We start from the raw sequence: 20,089 nt of genomic DNA, 5'->3' as shown, positions 1-20,089 counted from the left end.
CTGTGTCCCCATCCCCACCTTCCCGCCCCCATCCTGAAGCCATGTGGGGCTTGCACACTGGCTTTGGAGCCTGCAGCAGGAACCGCTATGTCGGGAAGGCCAAGTGCCCCTGGGACGTGCCACCTGGACAGGGATTCTGCCTTGCCTTCTTCTCCAGGCAGGTCCCAGCAGCAGCCCTGCTCCTCCCTAGCTGTCTGTCACTACCTCTCTGGGCCTTGGTTTCTTTAATTATAAAACAGAGTTCATAAATAAGAAAAAGCCTGCCTTAATGGGTGCTCACAAAAGTGGCAAAACTTGGAAAATGTGATACAACGCATCTGTACAAAATAACTTTAGGCACCAGAGACAAACAAACAAACAAACAAACAAAAAACCCCAAAGAATTCCATAGCATTCCGTCACACGTCAGGAACGTATGGAAGCTATGCACCTGCTGTGAGCATCTCACCACACTGAGTGGGATTCTTACTTTTAAAGATTCGGATTATCTTGTATTTCATTTCACAGTTTAAGAGATTTTAAAGGTAATTTTGACTCTAAGGATTATCGTTGACCCAAATATCAGTGGCTTAAACAATGCAGATGCTTCTTTCTTTCTCCCATAACAGTGTGGTAGGCCATCCAGATTTGGTGTGGCACATCATGGTGTTGAGACCCTGGCCCCTTCTATCTTGTTGCTCAGTCATTTGTGGCTTCCATTCCCAGGTTGGCCTAGAATAGCTGCACAAGCTCCAGCCATCACATCTGCATTCCTTCCAGCAGGAAGGAGGAAAGAGAAGGGCAGTTATCTCCCCTTTAAGAACGCTTGTAAGTTGCATACACTTTTTACTGACATCCCAGTAGTACCATGGCCCAGCAAGGAAGGTGGGGAAAGATGGTACTTATTCTGGGTCACAATGCACTGAGCTAAATTGGGGGTTTTATTACTTTGAAATAGAGGACAATAGATATAGGAGGATACCAAGCTGTCCCTGCCATTTCGAGACTCTGTTGTTCCCCCAAGGAAGGAGCATGGATACTTCCTCTGTGCCTGCAGGTGTGTCCACTCACAGGAGCCTACTTATTAAGCAAATTCGAGGCTGAGCGCAAAGGCAGCGTCCACATTCTCAGAGCCTCCTGTCCAGTGTGGAAGGCGAAACAGGAGAGGCAGGGAGGAGGCGGCTCCCTACTCTTCCAGGGAAGGGCCTCAAAGGCCACAGGAGTTCTAAGATGGGACCACTGCCTGCTCGAGCCCAAATCCCTTTTTGCCTTGGAAAGCACATTCCTTTTTCATGGTTTGTGTTTTTCTGGAAGCTATTAGAACTCTCCACCCAAACCAGATGATAATTACATGTTACTGATCTCCAGACTTTACATCTCTCTCTCTCTCTCTTTTAAAGAAGAGATATTTTTACTGCACATTGTGTTGGCAAAACCCAGTCTCCTTTCTACCAGGCAGCCTGGATGTTAATTTCACATTTTCTCTGTGAATTCACCTCGGGGGAGGGAGTGGAAAGGCCTGCAGGCACCCAATGTGGGTAATAATGTGTCTTCAGTCAGGGGACAAAGATCAGAGAACCAGGGGTGGCCAGAGGAGACCGGGATTGCACGCGGTCTTGAGAGCTGTCAACAGAGGACGACCAACAAAGACCAGGGCCAGCTGCTTTGTCGAAGGCAGCGGTCCTCTGTGGCAGCCGCCCATAGGGACCTGCCCTGGCTCCGTTCGCTGCCCTTCCAGGCAGAGCTCAGTGGGCTTCCATTGGCCATCTGTGTCTACCGCAGTAGGATGGACCTGGGGCTCTGGTCTGGCACCCCTACCATTTAGCTGCGGGCCTGGGAGCGAGTCACTAGTCTTTCTGAGCCTCAGTTTCTCCCTTTGGAAAAGGAGATCAAAGCAGCACCTACTTCTGGGATGATTGCAAAAGCGAAATGAGATCAGGCGCCCAGGTCCTAGCAGGGCACCGAGCATGTCATATGTGCTCAAGGAACAGGAGCTCGTCGTATCATCACCACATGAACCCAGCCGTCCCGCTCTGACATGACGAATCAGTCCCATTTCTTCTGGTCTTTCACCAAATAATGTTTTGTGCTTTCTTTATCCCAGACCCCGAGCTGGGGCCTCTGATGGGGGTGGAGGAAGGCCTCTCCTCACCGGTTCCTGGATGCGCTTCTCGCTCTAGCTGTAGAAGAGACCACAGGGCCCAATTCAGGGATTGAGGGGGGCTCAGGCGGAGTCCAGGGTGGCCCAGCACTCCCCGCTGTGCTGGCCGCTCGAGTGAGCCAGGGGGACGGGCAGGGGCCGGGGCATCAATGGCCGGGGTAGAAACTTGAGATTTTCACTGGGAGCAAAGCTTCGCTGGAAGATTTTCATCCAAGTCGATTTGGATAAAAGCAGCCATGGGTGCTTGAGGAAGGTCGGCGAGAGGTGGGCGGCGGTGGGAGGGGGGGTCGGCCAGCACCAGGCAGTTTCTCCTCCTCCCCACCACCAGCTCTCTGTAGAAAGCCCTTCCCCACACCCCAGTGAATGATGGAAATGAATTCCCTCTAAGTTGTATTTTTATGATCAGAAGATATTTTGATGATGCTGCCACCAAAATTATTTGCCTACAAGAAATTCATTCATTCCAACTGGCCACAAGCTCTTCACTGAGCAATCGGTATTCTTGGCGATTCTGGCAAAACAAGAAGATCTCATCTATAAATTCGTTCCAAATCTACTGAAATGTAACAAAATTTTTATGATGAGTAGATGAAATGATTCATGAACTTGACATAACGTTAGGTTTCCTAGACATTTCATTAAACATTTGTGGATTCTGATTTTGCAGTGTTGCTCCCCACCCCCTCTTTTAGAGCTCAAACAATTTTCAAAGGCTCTTGAAGCATCCGTAGGCCTGAGGTGCTAAGACTTCTGTGCCTGGGAGGTATGATGGGGAAAGGCAGAGACACACATCCTCAGGGCCAGGATTCCTGCTCTTCTGGGGGCTGTGGTCCCGCTGAGTTGTGGGCAGGGGTGTTGCAAGTGCAGGGGCAGGGGATGGGACTAGAGGAGAACAGTCTTACGTGTCAGTTTGTAGCTTCTTTTCATTTTAAATGGATATCCTGCTGTAAAATCTGACCTAATAATATTTCTTTTTTGTCTTTTTAAAGACTATTTATTTATTTATTTGACAGAGAGAGAGAGAGAGCAAGCAGAAGCAGGGGGAGGGGCAGAGGGAGAAGCAGGCTCCCCATCAAGCAGGGAGCCCGATGTGGGGCTTGAACCCAGGACCCTGACATCATGACCTGAGCTGAAGGCAGATGCTTAACCAACTGAGCCACCCAAGCGCCCCCCCCCCACAGTGATGTTTCTTAAAAGACTGGGGGACTTAGGAACAACTGCAGCCGACCCTTGAACAAGCTGGCTTTGAACCACACACTTGCACTTACTCGCGGATTTTTTTTTTAAATAAATGCGCTATGGTACTATAGATGTATTTTCTCTTCCTGATGATTTTCTTAACATTTTCTTCTCTCTGGCTTACTTTATTATAAGAATACAGTATATAATACACAGAACATACAAACACGTGTTAGCCGACTGTTTCTGTCATCAGTAAGGCTTCTGGTCGCTAGTTAGGTTTTTAGGGAGTCAAAGCTACACGTGGATTTTTGACCTCACAGCCTGTTCGGTGCCCCTAACCCCTGCGTCGTTCAAGGTTCAGCTGTATTTCTTTAGAGCGGACTGTGGACCCTGTTTCCATTGTTTCAGTGACTCCTTCCAGCCACGTAAGGTAGGTAAGTAATGTTAAATCTGTGTTTTGCAGACAAGAGAACTGACGGGCAGAGAGATGGCTGGGTAAACTGGTCGAGACCACGGAGCCAGTGAGTGGAAGAGATGCGATTCGAACCCAGACTGTCGAGTTCTAGCATCCAAACTCTTGGCAGTTATTACCCTCCCTGTGAACAGGTGTGTGGAAGGGGAAGGAGCAGTCCTTTCTCTGCTCAACTCCTCTGTGCCACTGAGCATGACTCACCAAGCCTATCAGCAACCGGAAAGTTGATATTTAATTGTTTTGTAAGGTTTCTTTGACAGAGTATGCCTGGTTTCATCAGTTCAGCGGCTATAACCAAACAGCACAGACTGGGGGGTGGGGGGGAGCTTAAACAATAAGCATTGCTCTGGAGGCTGGGAAGTCCAAGGTCAAGGCGTCAGCAGACTCCACATCCGGTGAGACCTGCTTCCTAGCTCCTCTGTGGCCGTCTTCTCTCCTTGTCCTCACATGGTGGGGGAGGGGGCAGGCAAACCCTGTGAATCTTACAAGGGCACTAATCTGATCGTGGGGCCCCACCCCCTAAGACTGCTGTGTTGGGTGGATAGGGTTTCAGGGTATGGATTTAAGGGGGCAGAAACATTCGGTCCATACCAGGGCCCCTATGAGCAGAGTGCTGTGCTGAGTACTCAGAGGCCCAGAAACCTGAGAAGTGGGAAGAAAGTTGTTTTCTCATTAACAATTTTTATGTTGATCCCATGTTGAAATGATATTTTGGATATATCGGATGTAAAAAAGACACCTGAACAGGCACACACCGCCTTGAACACACGCACGTGCGCACACGTCCTTACGCGCGTGCGCGCACACACACACACGAGCCCATCTGTGCCTTCTGCTCAGTGAGCCCTTGTTTTCCAAGGCGCTCTGATCCTCTCACTTTGCTGACCACCACTTTACAGTTTGTGGTCTGGGGCTGGGTGCCCCAGAAGTGCACCCTGAGGCAGAGATCGGCGTGCGAGCAGTTATTTATCTGGAAGGTGACACCAGGAAACGCCGGGCGGGCAGTGGGGAGGTGGGCCAGGGGAAGGATGGAACCTCATCGGGGGTGTGCCATCAAGCAAGGGACCCAACTGGGCTAGCGCTGAGTGCTTCAAGATAGCTGGAAACATGGGGAGCACGCGGAGAATCATCTCAGCCTCCCCCCACCCGAGGGTGAAGGAGCCGGGGTACTGAACCCCTACTCCCATCACCCGTTCAGGCTGCTCCCAATGGCGTCAATTCCCCAGCACTCTGGTCTGCTGCTAGACTGCCAGAGAAAGCCTCAGGCAGCGGGACGCAAGTGCTTTTAGCTAGAAGTTGGGCCCACGTGAACAGACATGAAAAGGGCCAAGAGGATATGGGTGAGGCTTGGATGACATTTGCTACAGCTCTCTGCACACGTTACTTCTCTTGGGAACTGGGGGGGGGGTGGTGAACTGGCTGGAAAGGTGACTGGGGAGGATTTGAATCCAGATCAAATGACCACAGAGCCCTGCCCCTGTGCTTTGCCTCTTCCCCTGCATCTGCCCATGTCTGTAAAGAGCAGGCAGGAGTCTAACGATGAATTTTAAAAATTCATTTTAAAACTTGTTCACTCAATTAAGTTGGATGCTTTTAAAGACAAATTTAATTATTTTGAGTTCAATAAAAGCCTTTTAATAAGATGAACCTCATGATTTCAGGCCTGTCAGTCATGGTGACGTGGGGACACAAAGGGAGGGAAGGAGGAAGGGGCGAGGGCATGGGGGGAGGGGTGGTGCGAGCCAGCACACACACACACACACACACACACGCGCGCGCGCGCGCAAGAGAGTACACGGGTGGATATTTATTTTAAAAATGTGTTCGCACATCTAAATCCATCATTTGTTCCAAATTATTTGTGAAGCTTATAATGTTTTGTTTTATTTTTAGAAGCAGTTCTTTTACTTCGGTACAACTGTACAAAGTGTTAAAGAAAACGCGATGCCGATTTGGCACAGGCTCGCTGTGTGTTCTATCTCCCCTGTTGGCGCTAGTCTTCCTCGCTGCGAACGTTCCGTCTATGCCTGCGGCTGAGACAGGAAGCCAGACACACATGCTGAAGTAATTTCAACAAATATCAACTCAAAACCAACTTGAAGTAGTCAAAAATGGCGGGGCTGCCTTCCCAGCCCGGTGCAAAAGGAGAGTGCACGTTTGCACTCTCGGGAGTGGAGCCTGCTTCTCTCAGTATCCACGCATCAACTGGTCCACTGTAATGGCAGCTGCTGTTTTTAGCTGCCTGGCACCTAACCCCCTTCAGGTAAGTCACCCTAATTTTCCTTTAGAGAATCGTCGCTCTCCCTTCTCGGTGCCGGTGAACTGCAGGGAGCTGGCCCCACTTCCAGGTGCAGGGTGGGGCATGTGACTGAAACCTGGCCAATCAGGGCAGCTTTCCCTGCGGCTGCAGTGATTGGCTCAGAGATGGGCACATGATCCGGGCCAGTCCAATGGAATTCAGTTCTGGGACTTTTGCTGGAAGGAGCGGCAACTAATTTCTTTCCCACTTGATTCAGGGCAGTCAGGAAATGAAGCTAGAGAGAAGGTGGGCACCAGGAGAGGAGAATCTGTTTGCAAGGGAATCAGTAAGGGGAAGAGCAGTTTGATGGTGGAGACAGACATCTTCGTAATGTCGCAGTAAGCACGTCTGGACCTGATGGCATATAATCTAGCCCGGCTCTATCTGTAGCTTTGCAGTTCCAAGTCAACAATTCCCTCTTCTGCTAACGCCAGCCTGAGTTGGGTCTGGCTCACTCACTAGAGAAAGAAATGACTGATTGCAGGGCATGGCTCTGCCAGGCTGTACAGGGGCACTGCTGAGTCTCCTCCCGGCCTCTGCTCATGCAGGCACCTGGTTCACTCTCTTCCCTCCTTTTCTCCCTAACATCTCTAGACTTGAAATCCAGCCTCCCCTCACCCTAACAGCACAGTGTCTTGGCCTTGCGGTATTGTGTTGTGGTGCCAGTCTGCGAGTCTGTCTCTAAAACCAGAAGGTGGGTTCCTTGTTGAGGCCAGAGTGCTGGCAGCCCCGAGCAGCACCCAGCATGACGTTGTGAAAAAAAAAAATAATAATAATAAAAATAAATCAGATGAATGAGAGATGAGACCTTCCCAAACATGCTGCCAACTTCAGCCAAGAATTTGACATGGGGGGCACCTGGGGGCTCAGTTGTTGAGCATCTGCCTCCGGCTCAGGGCATGATCCCAGGGTCCTGGGATCGAGCCCCGCGTTGGGCTCCCTGCTCCGCTGGGAGCCTGCTTCTTCCTCTCCCACTCCCCCTGCTTGTGTTCCCTCTCTCGCTGGCTGTCTCTCTGTCAAATAAATAAATAAAATCTTAAAGAAAAGAAAAGAATTTACATGGTGCTTGGCACCTAGTAGGTGCTCACCAGATATCAGACATTGTGATTTCTGCCTTTATTCTGGACTGATTCAGTTATATCTGCTTGAGCTGCAGTCCAAGATGTGGGGGGCTCTCCTTTTCAATTAGAACCCAAGACGTCCTTCACGACTACCTCACAGGCAGTGCCCTCAACCCTTCCTACAGATGAGGTGACTGAGGGCCACTGAGGAGAGTGACCACTAATGAGAGGCACTCAGGCTCTGGAGCCAGGCTGGGGAACAGCACCGTGGTGTCCCGCTGCCAGTACCGAAGAGTAATGGGCTCTTTGGTTTCATTTCCATGTTCTTTTCTTCCTCTCTTTTTTCTTTTTTTTCTTTCTTTCTTTCTTTCTTTCTTTCTTTCTTTCTTTCTTTCTTTCTTTCTTTCTTTCTTTCTTTCTTTTCTTTCTTCCCTTCCTTCCTCCCTCTCTCTTTCCCTTTCTTTTTTCTCTTTCTTTCTTTCTTTCTTTCTTTCTTTCTTTCTTTCTTTCTTTTTCTTTCTTTCTCTTTCTTTCTTTTTCTTTCTTTTCTACCTGAGGTTTTCCACCACCAGAAGGAGGGAACAAGTAAGACAGACGTATGCCTCAAGTTCTGCTCTGATTGTAGGAGTCTATACTCCAGAAGCTTGCAGAACCATTGTCAAATGGCTAAACAATGGTCATCCCTGGGTCATCAGCTGTTTGGGCTGACTTTTTTAAAACCTTGACCAGATGTCAAAGATGGTTCTAATTAGAGAAATAAATGTGAGTTTCTGTAGTGGGCACTGCGTGTAGCCCACTCAGACCCCCTGGGATCCCTTTTAGGTTCCTGTCCCCCCTTCCCCGGGCGTTGCTAGTAGCTGGTACCTGGGAACATCCCCTGAGGACCACCCTGGGGCTTGTGAAACTCCCCACCGCTGCTTTCTTACACACTATGAGCCAGGAGCCTCTGAGAGTCTACTTCTTTCTCACCCAGAAGCACCTTACATCCCAGAGCTCCCCACAGATCCCTTTGGGATCTTTGGGAGCAGGCTGAGGTGGGAACTTTGCCCAAAATCGTCCCTACTTTGCTTCGTTTTTCCTCCTTTGTCCTCTTCCCACTTCCCGTAACTGTCTCCCCTGGGAGCGCACCCTTGATGCATCCCTTCATACAAATTCATGCTTCAGTGTTTACCTCTGGAAGGGACCCACCTAAGGCAGTTTCTTTCTTGCAGACCTTATCAGAGCTTTTGGCATGCTATAGAGAATGATTTTTCAGAGGGAGAAAAAATAGGTAATGCCTTGCACGCTCTTTTAACACCAATTAATAAAAGGGGTGGGTTAATTTTAACCCCTTTTATTAGAACCACCTGCCTGAGCTAGTGTTCCCTCTGGGCTCCTCAGACACTGCCTGAACTAGAACAGAGGTCTAAGGAATGGCTCAAGGCCCCCCAGCAGCTCATCGGGCTCTCTTCCACCCTGCTGAATGGGCCCTGGGACTGTTGCTGAGAGCGGTGGAGGACAGGGGAAGTCAATGTGACCAAAGAAGTAAAAAAAGCCTCATTCCAAAGAATTGTAAAATTTATTGTATAAGTATTGCAGCTTTTCAGAATGTCATCATTGCCACTAATGATTATTGATACACAACAAGCGATTTCATCAGGCCTGTGGATTGGCATCCAAATACAGAGTCCTACGCAGCAGCAACGTGGGCGCAGCGCCCGGCGTGCCACGGAGAATTTACATGAGTTTAACTTGAACAGAACTTGGGAAACAGGGCTGCAAAGGAGAGCGGTTCCAACGCCAAGAACGCAACGTAAAAGCGTGCCATGAGCACACCACCATGGAATCAGGCCGGCAAACGAGAACGCGTGTCCTTCTGGGCTATAGTACAGCAAGATTCGAAGCGCAGTTTCCAGAAACAAACAAACAAAAACAAAACAAAACAACACTTTTATTTTCCCTTATCACTGGGATGTTTTATGATCTGGAAGCTTTGTGTGCATGTAGAAAGCAATTTCTGAAACATACAATTCACAGAGACAAGGACAGGGAATGGACTCGGTTCTTGCTCTGCCCCGGTTTTTGCTAGATGTTGGGGGTGGGGGGAGTTTTAGCTCTTTGCAAAGAACACTGGGCTTCGGGGGGGTGGAGGGGGGGACAGGGATGGCTCTCAGGGCCCCTTGTTAAGTCGGTCTGCGGAGACCTGGCCTTTGTGGGGGGGAAATGCTCTTCCTCGGGAGGAAACATGATTGACGAGCAGGGAAACGATGAGGAACAGAGGAAGCCCAACCTGGTCCCCCTGCAACCAGCCACTGCCGAGGAACCCATACTTTTTACTGGAAAAAGGAGGTCTCCTCAGGGGTGCTCAAAGCCTTTTCAAAGATAATGGCATGACAGCCAACATCTAGAGGGATGAGTGCACCCCCCAGTTCTGGGGTCCAGCAGAGACACCGAGAGCTTAGCTCCAACAGTCGTTTCCTGAAACACACCCCGCCAGTTTTCTCAGGCTGCGCCCCAACTTTGACTAGCTGCTGTGCCACGACCCTCTGCACCTGGCATCGGCCTGGCACGAAGCCTGGGGGTGCTGCAGCATCGAGCCCCGGACTGCATTTCTGGGGTGCCATCAGAGGGGCGTGCCCTGCCCTCAAGCCAGCTGAGGTCAGGAACCCACTCCCCTGCCTCCTTCCAAACCCCACACACGCAGACCGCACTACCAAGCAACAGGATTCAGACAGTTTGGCTCAAGACGACCTCAGAACGCTTGGCCCTGCCACTGCCCAAACAACCGAGGGCCACTTCTAGGCCGACAACTCCCATGGGAGTCAAACACAGCACTGGACAAGAGGGTGGAGGCCCAGGAAGAGGGTCTCCTGACAGAGCCAGGCACACCCACGGTGGAGGGCAGGCGGGACACGAGAGGGCGACAGGGATGTTTGAGAAGCAGCAGCAACCCTTTGTTGACCTCGAGTGGGAAGGCCAGTCCCCGGGTGATGGAGCCACTGCCCGGGGACACCCCCCACTGGTGACAAGAGAGCCCTGGTTCCTCAGTAAGGCACTAGGGAGACTTCGCATCAAGGAAAGATACAGTTTTTAAAAATTTTATCTATAAATGTGTCCCTGTACCTTTGAGGACAAATTATACCGATTTCTCTGCACAACTTCTTAAAAGAATCCTCTTTGAGAAGCCAAGTTTAGGCTGAAGAGCCCCACGGAGAGGCAGGTTTCATGGTGAAAGTACAAGAACTTTCTGCCAGGCTGGGCAGCAGACACTCAGACCCCACGTTTACCTGTTGGTCACCATGTCTCTGAAAATGTATATATAAATAGAGTTCAAAGGGTCAGAACTTCAAAACGGTTCTCAGGTTTTTGTTTAAGTCATAAAAAAGCTGCTTAAAAACAAGAGTTATTGCCCTTATGCCTCCTCTGATGTTAGTCCGCGAGTTAGCAGTCTGCCGAAATGAAAAGACAGCTCTGTGCGGAGGGGGCTGGGGGGCAGGCTACTCTTCCGTGGGGGGGGGGGATCACCCCATGGAATATGAACAAGTCCTCAGTGGGAGGAAGGGACTGCAGCTCCAGCCACTGTCCCTGGTAGATCCCAAGGGACCCCCACTCCACCGTCCCGCCTGTCGCCACCGTGCGCACACGTCGCGTGCCCGCTCACGCACCTGCACGCCGTCACCAAGGGGTCCCGCTCAGTAAAATCCTGGTAAACCAGTTGTATCTGCTAAAGAGGCTATGAAAACACAGATAAATAAACACATCCAACATGATAGTTTCCACGGGGAGAGGGGATGAAAATGCGGGAGAGCAGAAGGTCAAGAATTCTGCCTTGAAAGCATAAAGCATAGGTTTGACTGTTTCTCTTGTGTTAACCCTTTTGCATGTCCCGGGAGAAATCTGGGCATCTCGATTTTTCATCTCTGATGTTCAGTTTGTTGGCCTGTTGAGTGAGAATTGCTACGTAAAGAGCAAGACAGGGATGAAGTCAAATTCCTAACACTTCGGGCCTTTCTGATCTGCCCGACTCCACCGACCTGAGCTTGTAAGTCCTGGAGCCAGCCCAATCGCCCTGAAGCCCTCCACGAAAAGTAGCCATCCAAGCCCCTCGGGGGGGGGGGGGGTGTCCCCAGCAACATGCGCGGGGAGCAGCTGGCGGCTAGAGAGGGGCACCTTAGCCCCTTCCCGGGGTCGGGGCTTCATGCTTAAAAAAACAGGAGGAAAAACTAAGATTCTTCAGTAAGTTTATTTTCATCTTGGGAAAGGCAAAGCCACCACCTGGAACTTCGTGCCTGGAGTAACTAGTAACTTCCCTATTTCATCTGCCATCCGAAGGCTGTTGCGGCCCAGAGGGGGGAAAACGTGTCTCCTTCGGTGGGGAATGTGTAACGAGGTAATAACCTATCGCTAGCCAGAAGTTTCCACTTCCCAGGAAAGCGGCCCCCTCCGGAAGCCTCTCCAAACTCCGTGTAGAGCTCGCCCTCTGCCTGAAGTCAACTGTGAAATTTCGACATTTCTCCCTTAAAAGTCTCGACAGACATGATAGGAGTTTCCATCAAACAAGCACTGACATATTTATATTAAAAAATAGTGCAAAAGCTCAACATTTATATAAATAACTCTAAACCCCTGCTTTGTACTTTTTTTTCTTTACAAGGTAATACACGCTGAGTTGGCACTCAAAAATTGCCATTTTTTCTCTTCTAGTTCAGAAAACAACATTTTTTTAATAGGCCTCTTCTAATACAAAAATACTCCTGCCCTCACAATACAGTTTCTCTTATTTTATATATATTTATATATATAATATTGCAGATCTTTAAACAAAGGTTTTGTGCAAATATGTCTTTAAAGTTAAGTGAAATCATCATAAACAAACAAAAGAAAAGAAGCATTCACGCACGCAGCTCAACTAGAAACAGAAAAGACTAGGGTAGGTTTTGTGGTTTTTTTCTCTTTTGCCTCCAAGACACAGCTCAACAACGAAACGTGGTTTTTTTGCAAGCTTTCTTAGCTTGTGCATTCAGACCAGACAGAACATGTAAATATTTATACACAGAGAGAGGGGGAGAGGATGGTGACGCGCCGAACGTCGAGGGTGCCGCCCAGTCCTCCTCTGTCTTCCCGTCTAAGAAGTGCGGAGTGTTTCGCCTTTTACTTCCTGCCGCCCCGGCCCCGGCCGCGGGATTCCTAGAGGGGGTGCCCTTTCTGTTTCTCCTTCTCTTTGCTCCAGGCAGCTGTGCTCTCCAGGGGGGTGATGTGTGCGTGGTGGAGCCGGGTCCCCTCCAGCAAGGAGGGCGGCCCGCTGCTCTGCTGGTGCTGGAAGGAGGGGGACCCGGGGTAGTGCCCGATGACCTCGCTGTAGGTGGGGGGCGGGCCCTCCATGCGCCCGCCGCCCCCGTAGCACGTGGCGCTGATGCCCGAGTTACTGCTGGGAGGGCAGGGGCCGCCCAGCATGGCACTGTCCATCAGGTCGCTGTCGAAGATCGTTCTGTTCGGGGGCGCGCGCACGGACTCGCGGTTCAGCTCTAGCTGCTGCTCGGGGTCCCGCAGCTGGAGGGTGCAGGGGCCCTGGTAGGGCGGGGGCTCCTCCCCGTCCGACAGCGAGATGGTGGGCGGCAGGTCGATCTCGTGCTGCAGGTACGGGTACGTAGGCTGGAAGCGGTGGAAGCGGTCCCGCTGGGTGAAGGGCGGCACAGCCAAACGGTCGGTGGGCCTCGGAGGGGCGTAGACCTGCGGCTGGAGGGGGCAGAGCAGAGTCAGGGCTCCCCAGAAGCAGGACCCGAGGCAGGGGGGGCGGGGGTTCGGCTGGCCGGGACTCTCTGCTCTCCGGGGAAGGGAGAGAGGGCAGCAGCGGGCTGCTGAGCCCGGAGTCCGGCCCCAGCTGGACACTGGGGAGCCCTGGCGAGGAACACCACCGCGGAGCTGAAATCGGGGCAACTTTGGTCCTGCTCGCTGTAGCCACGGTGGGCCGCTCACTGCGGGTAGGGAGCGGGTAAGGTCCCGGCGCGGATGATCCCGGCAGCCGAGGACCATTCTTCAGGGAAGGGCAGGGGTGTGAGCCTGGGGCCACCCTCTTGCAGCCAGGGGAGGCGCGTCTGGCTTGGAAAGGGGACCCGCTGGGCAGATGGCCTTAGGCGTCCGCTACAGCACCTTGGGGGGCAGGCAGGCAGGGGACCGGAGGCAGAGCGGGGTCTCACCTCTGGGATTCCGTTGCCTGACACCGTGCTCTCGGAGGGCCAGAGGCATCCTTCCTGTGTGGGGAGGAGAGGGGCAGGGTCAGCGGGAGGAACGGAGGCAAGAGCGCGCAATCTGGCTTTGACCGTGAGGTCTTCTATTTGCAAAGAGATCTGGCAGCCATCCGCTCCTCTCCGTCCCTACCCTGCAACCCGGGCGGGGGCCCGCACCATTTCTCAAACATGACCACAGCCACCTTGTCACTCATCTCGGTTCTCCCAGCTGTCTCCTGAAAATTCGCCCCTGCACTCACACTTTCCAAAGCAGACATCTGATTTGTGGGCCCCTCCTTCTCAAAACCTCCAGCAGCTTCCCACACACCTTAGAATGGATCCAAATTATCCCGTGAAATGGCCGATGAGGAAGCCTAGCGTGATCTAGCGCTCCTGGCCTTGACCTGACCCACTTGCTTGCAGTGTGACCTTGGCAAGTTACTTCACTTCCAGAAATTCCATGAGGTAGACTACGCCTGGAGTGCATGTGGTCCTCTGTGACTATATGAAAAGTGCTGGGGGCCACTGGGACCCACTCTCTCGTGCGAAGTGCTATGCGTGTTGCCTGAGGGCCTTTGCACCGGCCGCCCCACGGCACAGCCAGCTCTGCAGACTTCCTCTGACAGCACCTGTAAAGGGCCCTCCCCCACTAACAATCCTGTCGTGGGCTAAGTTCCTTCACAGCAGCTCTCTTATCTGTAATCAACTGGTCTATTTATTTACGTCTTTACAGTCTGTCTCCACCTGTGTATCAGGAGCCCAGTTCACAGGTAAAGAAATACCGGACAAAGTTAGTGAATAAGCAAAAGGCCCTCATGCAGCTCCTCGGCCCCCAAATGATGATTCCGTCATCAACAAAGGTGGAATGTGCCGCCACCGCTGTGCCAGGCCTGTCGCTGCCCCCTCGTGAGGCTCACGCCCTCCCCTCTGAGATGCCAGGTGGGGCCTGCGGCTCCCGCATGGGTGGCCCGGGCCGCGTGGGCTCGGGCTGGGGGACAACCGGGCCGACACACCACGTGCGACTGCAGGCCTTGGGGAGAGCCCCAAGGGTGAGGGAAGTGGGACCCCACAGCAGGATCAGCTTGTCTGACAGGGAAGCCCAGACAACACGGGTTATGCGGTGACAGATCACCTGGGGCCCAGGGGAAGGGATGTCTTCTTTGAATTTTACAGCTTTCCACAGATGTAACTAAGATATAATAAACTGTACATATTTGAAGAATGCAATTTGGTTAAGGTTTGGCATGTGTATACACCAGAGACCCATCACTGCAATCAAAATAACATAGCTATCAGCCCAAAAGTTTCCTTGGGGCACGTTTTCTTGAGAGTTCCCAGGTAAGACATTCTCACCTACAGTGTGGGGCCAGAGGGTGAATGCGGGGGGGCGGGGGGTTTGCCCAGAGAACTGCAGTTACCAACACGGCCACTAGGGGGCTCCGTGACTCTCAAAACCGTCCCACCAGGAAAGCACTTAGCCCATGAAGACTCATTGCAGTTCCTAGTATGTTCCAGGTGTTAGGATGCAGCAAACGGACATACAACCTTGCTGCTCATGTGGTCATCAAAAGCCATTTCGTTACTGGTATTAGTAACGTATCAATCGCTGCCTTGGTGCCTGATACCGCACTAAGCACGCTTTAAAGCGCTATCTCGGGGCGCCTGGGCACAGCGGTTAAGCGTCTGCCTTCAGCTCAGGGTGTGATCCCGGCGTTATGGAATCGAGCCCCACATCAGGCTCTTCCACTATGAGCCTGCTTCTCCCTCTCCCACTCCGCCTGCTTGTGTTCCCTTTCTCGCTGGCTGTCTCTATCTCTGTCGAATAAATAAATAAAAAAATCTTTAAAAAATAAATAAATAAAAAATAAAAATAAAGTGCTATCTCATTTCTCCCAAGCTACAAGGCAGGCTGAGGTCGGTGAGCTGAGAGCTGAGTGCGCCCGTCTGGTAAGAGCAGTGCTGGGATTCAAAGCCTCACCTGTCTGCCTCCAGACCCCTTGGGGCTCAGGCTGGTCCTGGCAGGCTCTAGAGCCCCCAGTCGGGCCACTGGCACAGTCCACGTGTGGGCCAGGAAGCAGACAGGGACACCTGCTCCTCGCTGGGGTCAGGAGCCCTGAGGTGGGATGCACGCAGCCAAGGCCATCTCGGATGACATGTGACCCAGATAAACTCCTGCCTAAAACCTTCCTACCAGTCCCTCTGTCCCAGCCTCTGCATGATGTGGCCAAAAACCTCTTCCCACCACTGCCCCCACTCCCAGCCCTCACAGAGGGATTATCTACCTGGCACCACCCAGGAAGCTTAAGAAAACACCACCCACCAGCCTCGTCACCTGACTCCCTCAAGCTTGTGTACCTGCAAGTCACTTCCTCCTCCAGGGAGCCCTCCAGGAACCACCCACCACCACCCTGCCTCCCAGGCTCCTAGGGCATCTCAGCTCCTGTATGGGCCTGGCCTGTCGTAATCGAATGTCCAGCTGGCTGCCCTGTACCCGACTTAGAAGCCTTGTGGGAAGCGGGAGACCCACGCCAGGGCTGATTTGGGGACGAAGAGAAGAGAGGGTTGCCCCATCCAAGGCCCTGGCTGAGCCTCTAGTCCGAATTTATCCCTGACCCACGCTGGGCAGGCCTCACACTCAAACCACCTTCCCAGAGAGCTAAGGGCCAAGTGGCCGTCGCTGTTCAAGATGCATAAACTTTGGGGGATAATTAAAGCTGCTGAGGCGAGGAATTCAGAGCAGCCCATGTTTGAAGGCAAAGCTCGGGGACCCAGGAGCAGCTCAGACGCGAGCAGGCGGCTTCCTGGGTGGGGCCTGGTAGCACCGGCGCACCTGTGCCCAGGTGGAACAGTGCCCGCCTTACAGGTAACGTTCCCCTCCCCCACCGACGCCAGGATGAGCCCCTTCGGACCCAGCTTCTGTGCCACCGTGGTGGCCACATCACCACCGCGGGTACCCTTACGCAATACAGCGCGGCTTCGCTGGGAACGGCACGGGCGGGGGCGTGGCAGTCCAGGGCCAGCAGCGGACCGCACTTGGGCCTCATTCTCTGACAGATGAGCAAATGCGGTCACCCTGAGAGGGAACCGAAGCAGGACAGTCATGCCAGGGGCAGTCCCAGCCCCAGGCTGACCGTGGCCAGGTGTGGGTCTCTGTGGGAGGTCACGGGGCCCTGAGACTCCTCCGACGCACCCTGTCTGGCAGGGGGGTCCCCAAGGGAGTTGCCACACTTACTTCAGGCCTAACGAGGCTCTGTGTTTACCCCGCCGGGCATCCCCAGGGGCCTCTGCAGGTGGCTGTGTAGATGGCGGTGGGGACTTCCCTTTGGCTTCAGGTGTCCAGGAACTAGGGCCAGGATCTGAACCCTCGTGTGGGCACCATGTCCCAGGTGCTGCCCACGGGGACGTCTCCCCGGCCCCGCCGGCAGCAAGGACCCCTCACGCTGCAACGGGCGCCATCTCCCCAGCCCCCTGGGCGAGCAGCATCCTCCCTGTGACCACACATATAGGGGAGGCCGCAGAAAGGCCAGTCCACCCGTCTGACGGACGGAGGCTCAGAGGGGCAAGGCGGACCACCCTAGGCATGTGCCACCCCGCTAAGACCTTCTCGTTTGCTCCAAGTGCCCCCTCTTGCCCCAGCATCGGAAGCAGCACGAACGAGCGCCTGGGTTCTGCACACTGCCCCCACCTGTCTGGGCCCCAGTCTCTCCCCCGTGGGGTGGGGTTCCCGGGCTGCTGTGAGCTGGGAGGCACCGGGCGCAGAGCAGCAGGTGGCTCGGTCACTTGGGCGACAGCCACAGCAAACAAACAGGTGAGCCCTGGCCTCGGAAGCGGCAGATTCCTTCAGAGCAGCGGCGCCGAGTGCCCTCCGGACCCGCATGGAGCCACAGGTTCGGGGCACACCGCGTTCCCGTCCGAGGGACCAAGCGGAAGCTGCCAGCCCTGGCACGCTGCTGACTGACGCACTGCGACCGCAGCCTGATGCAGGGGGAGGCGCCCGAACCTGCCCACGACCTGGCTCAGCCCAGGCATCCCCCAGACCCGGGAGGCCACGCCCGGCACCGCCTCCCTGCTCCGCCGCTGTCCTCACGGCTCGGAGATGGGCGCGGGCCCACAGCCCCAGGGCTACCCACGTGCCACCTTCTCCCTGCAAATCCCAGCCTGCCCTTCAGACAGCCCACTGCTGCCAGCTTGTTCAATCACACATGGCCCGTATGGGGGCAGAAACCCCTTGGGGGTGAACTCTGCACCCGCGGCGGTCCACCTGCTGAAGAGTGGGGGCGGGGCACAGTTCAGCCCCGACGGCGCAGAGAATGAGGGGCCCTGTGCTCAGAGCTGCAGAAAGCCAAGTTCTCACCCTGCCAGGGCCCCCCTTTGTGGAGTCTTGAGGGGATCATTCTGGGGCTTCCAGAATGCCCAGTGAAGCTTACAGTTTTAATAACATGTCAAAGTACACTATTATATTAACAGCAAGGACCCTTCCAGCCCAGAGTTTGTCCTCACCTGCCTGGACCCACCCATCATCAGAGTTCGGCCTAAGAGGCTCATCCTGACTGTCCTGGCCAAATACGGCACCCTGGCATTCTCGGGGACAGTCACTTCGGTTTCCTTCAAAGCCCTCAAAATCATCCTGATTTAGGTGCTCCAGTCTGTCTGGATCCGGCCCCCAGGCAGCACCCGCATGGGGCTGGCTCAGAGCCATTCCTCCCAGCGTCTGGGAGGGTTCTAGGCCCTCCACTCTGTAGGTATCTGTCCGGTGAATGCATGCATGGACGGATGAGTGACTGAGTGAAGGGTAGTGCTTGCACGGTCCTGGCCCGCAATGCCCGGCCACTTACTCCGTGCTAAGCCCCAAATCCTCCGGGGAGTGGCTTGACTGTTAGCCCCCTCACAATGAATGGCAACTGAAGCCCCGTTTCATGGATCGGGGACTGATCCGAGGGCACGTGGCCAGGCCCAGTGGAGCTGAGAAGGGCCTTTTCAGGGTGACCTGTGGCATCCAAGACACTGTGAGTCCCCGGCCCGGACGCCTGCAGGGTGTGGAAAAGAGGGAAGGGCCAGGGCTGCAGGGCTGAGGGCTGAGGGCTCGTCAGGCCTCGGCCTGTACCTTGACCGCCCTCGTCCATCGCCTGCCCAGCAGCTTCCCCCGTGGCTGCCGCCTGCCTCCCTCCCATTCCCGTGAGCATCTCCACCCAGGACACCGGGCGCTTCTCTAAGGGGCCTCCGTCCCGCTGACCCCGGGTGCTGCGGGTGCGGACGGGAGGCACAGGCACTCACCGAAGAGAGGGCGTCTTCTCTCCTCCTGCCCTGGCTGTGCCGGCCGATGAAGGAGCGTGCGGACAGGCGGTAGTGGCTCAGCAGGCACGTGATCACCACTACCATCACCATCACCACCACCACGATGACGGTGATCTCGACGAACTCCAGCTCTGCTGCAAGAGCAGGGACACGCGTGAGCCCGGGGACCGCGACGCAGGCCAGGCGCTCAGGGCCCAGGCCTTCAGAGCGTGCACCCTGCCACACGCACCCCAACACCCACACACAGACCCCAACACTCACAGACCCCAACACTCACACACAGACCCCAACACACACAGACCCCAACACCCACACACAGACCCCAACACCCACAGACCCCAACACTCACAGACCCCAACACCCACACACAGACCCCAACACTCACAGACCCCAACACCCACACACAGACCCCAACACCCAGAGATACCAACACTCACACACAGACCCCAACACCCACACACAGACCCCAACACTCACAGACCCCAACACCCACACACAGACCCCAACACCCACAGATACCAACACTCACACACAGACCCCAACACACACAGACCCCAACACTCACACACAGACCCCAACACACACAGACACCAACACTCACACACAGACCCCAACACTCACAGACACCAACACTCACACACAGACCCCAACACTCACAGACCCCAACACCCACACACAGACCCCAACACTCACAGACCCCAATACTCACACACAGACCCCAATACTCACACAGACCCCAACACTCACAGACCCCAACACCCACACACAGACCCCAACACTCACAGACCCCAACACTCACAGACCCCAACACCCACACACAGACCCCAACACTCACAGACCCCAACACTCACACACAGACCCCAACACTCACAGACCCCAACACTCACACACAGACCCCAACACTCACAGACCCCAACACTCACACAGACCCCAACACTCACACAGACCCCAACACTCACACAGACCCCAACACTCACAGACCCCAACACTCACACACAGACCCCAACACCCACACACAGACCCCAACACCCACACACAGACGCACACACCCCTACACTTACAGACACACACACACACCCCAACACACACAGACCCCAACACACACACAGACCCCAACACCCACACACAGACCCCAACACTCACACACAGACCCCAATACCCACACACAGACGCACACACCCCTATACTTACAGACACACACACAGACCCCAACACCCACACACAGACCCCAACACCCCTACACTTAGACACACACACACCCCAACACACACACACCACAGACCCCAACACACACACACAGACCCCAACACTCACAGATACCAACACCCACAGATACCAACACCCACACACAGACCCCAACACCCACACACAGACCCCAACACTCACACACAGGCCCCAACACCCACGCACAGACGCACACACCCCTACACTTAC

The 20,089-nt window shown here is 54.0% G+C and overlaps 1 protein-coding gene across 3 annotated transcripts in view; it reads right to left on the bottom strand.

The window, feature by feature from the left end:
- Positions 1–8,693: 8,693 nt before the first annotated feature.
- Positions 8,694–20,089, bottom strand: part of PMEPA1 (prostate transmembrane protein, androgen induced 1) — a 56,507-nt gene continuing 45,111 nt past the window's right edge. For 2 of the 3 annotated variants that reach the window (XM_045808415.2, XM_045808416.2), the window contains exons 2-4: positions 18,635–18,789; positions 13,331–13,384; positions 8,694–12,869 (exon numbers count right to left, since the gene is read on the bottom strand). In XM_045808415.2, coding sequence (XP_045664371.1) covers positions 12,321–12,869; positions 13,331–13,384; positions 18,635–18,745 — 714 coding nt within the window. In that variant the 5' untranslated portion in view covers positions 18,746–18,789 and the 3' untranslated portion in view covers positions 8,694–12,320. The remainder of the gene's footprint in view (positions 12,870–13,330; positions 13,385–18,634; positions 18,790–20,089) is intronic. The other variant, XM_045808413.2, reaches the window with a different exon arrangement.

This window comes from Ursus americanus, chromosome 22, assembly GCF_024610735.1.
Source record: "Ursus americanus isolate L20-20 chromosome 22, mUrsAme1.1.p, whole genome shotgun sequence".
NCBI lineage: Eukaryota > Metazoa > Chordata > Mammalia > Carnivora > Ursidae > Ursus > Ursus americanus.
Note: the sequence above shows the minus strand (reverse complement) of the source record. Positions and strands in the feature narration are given on the sequence as shown.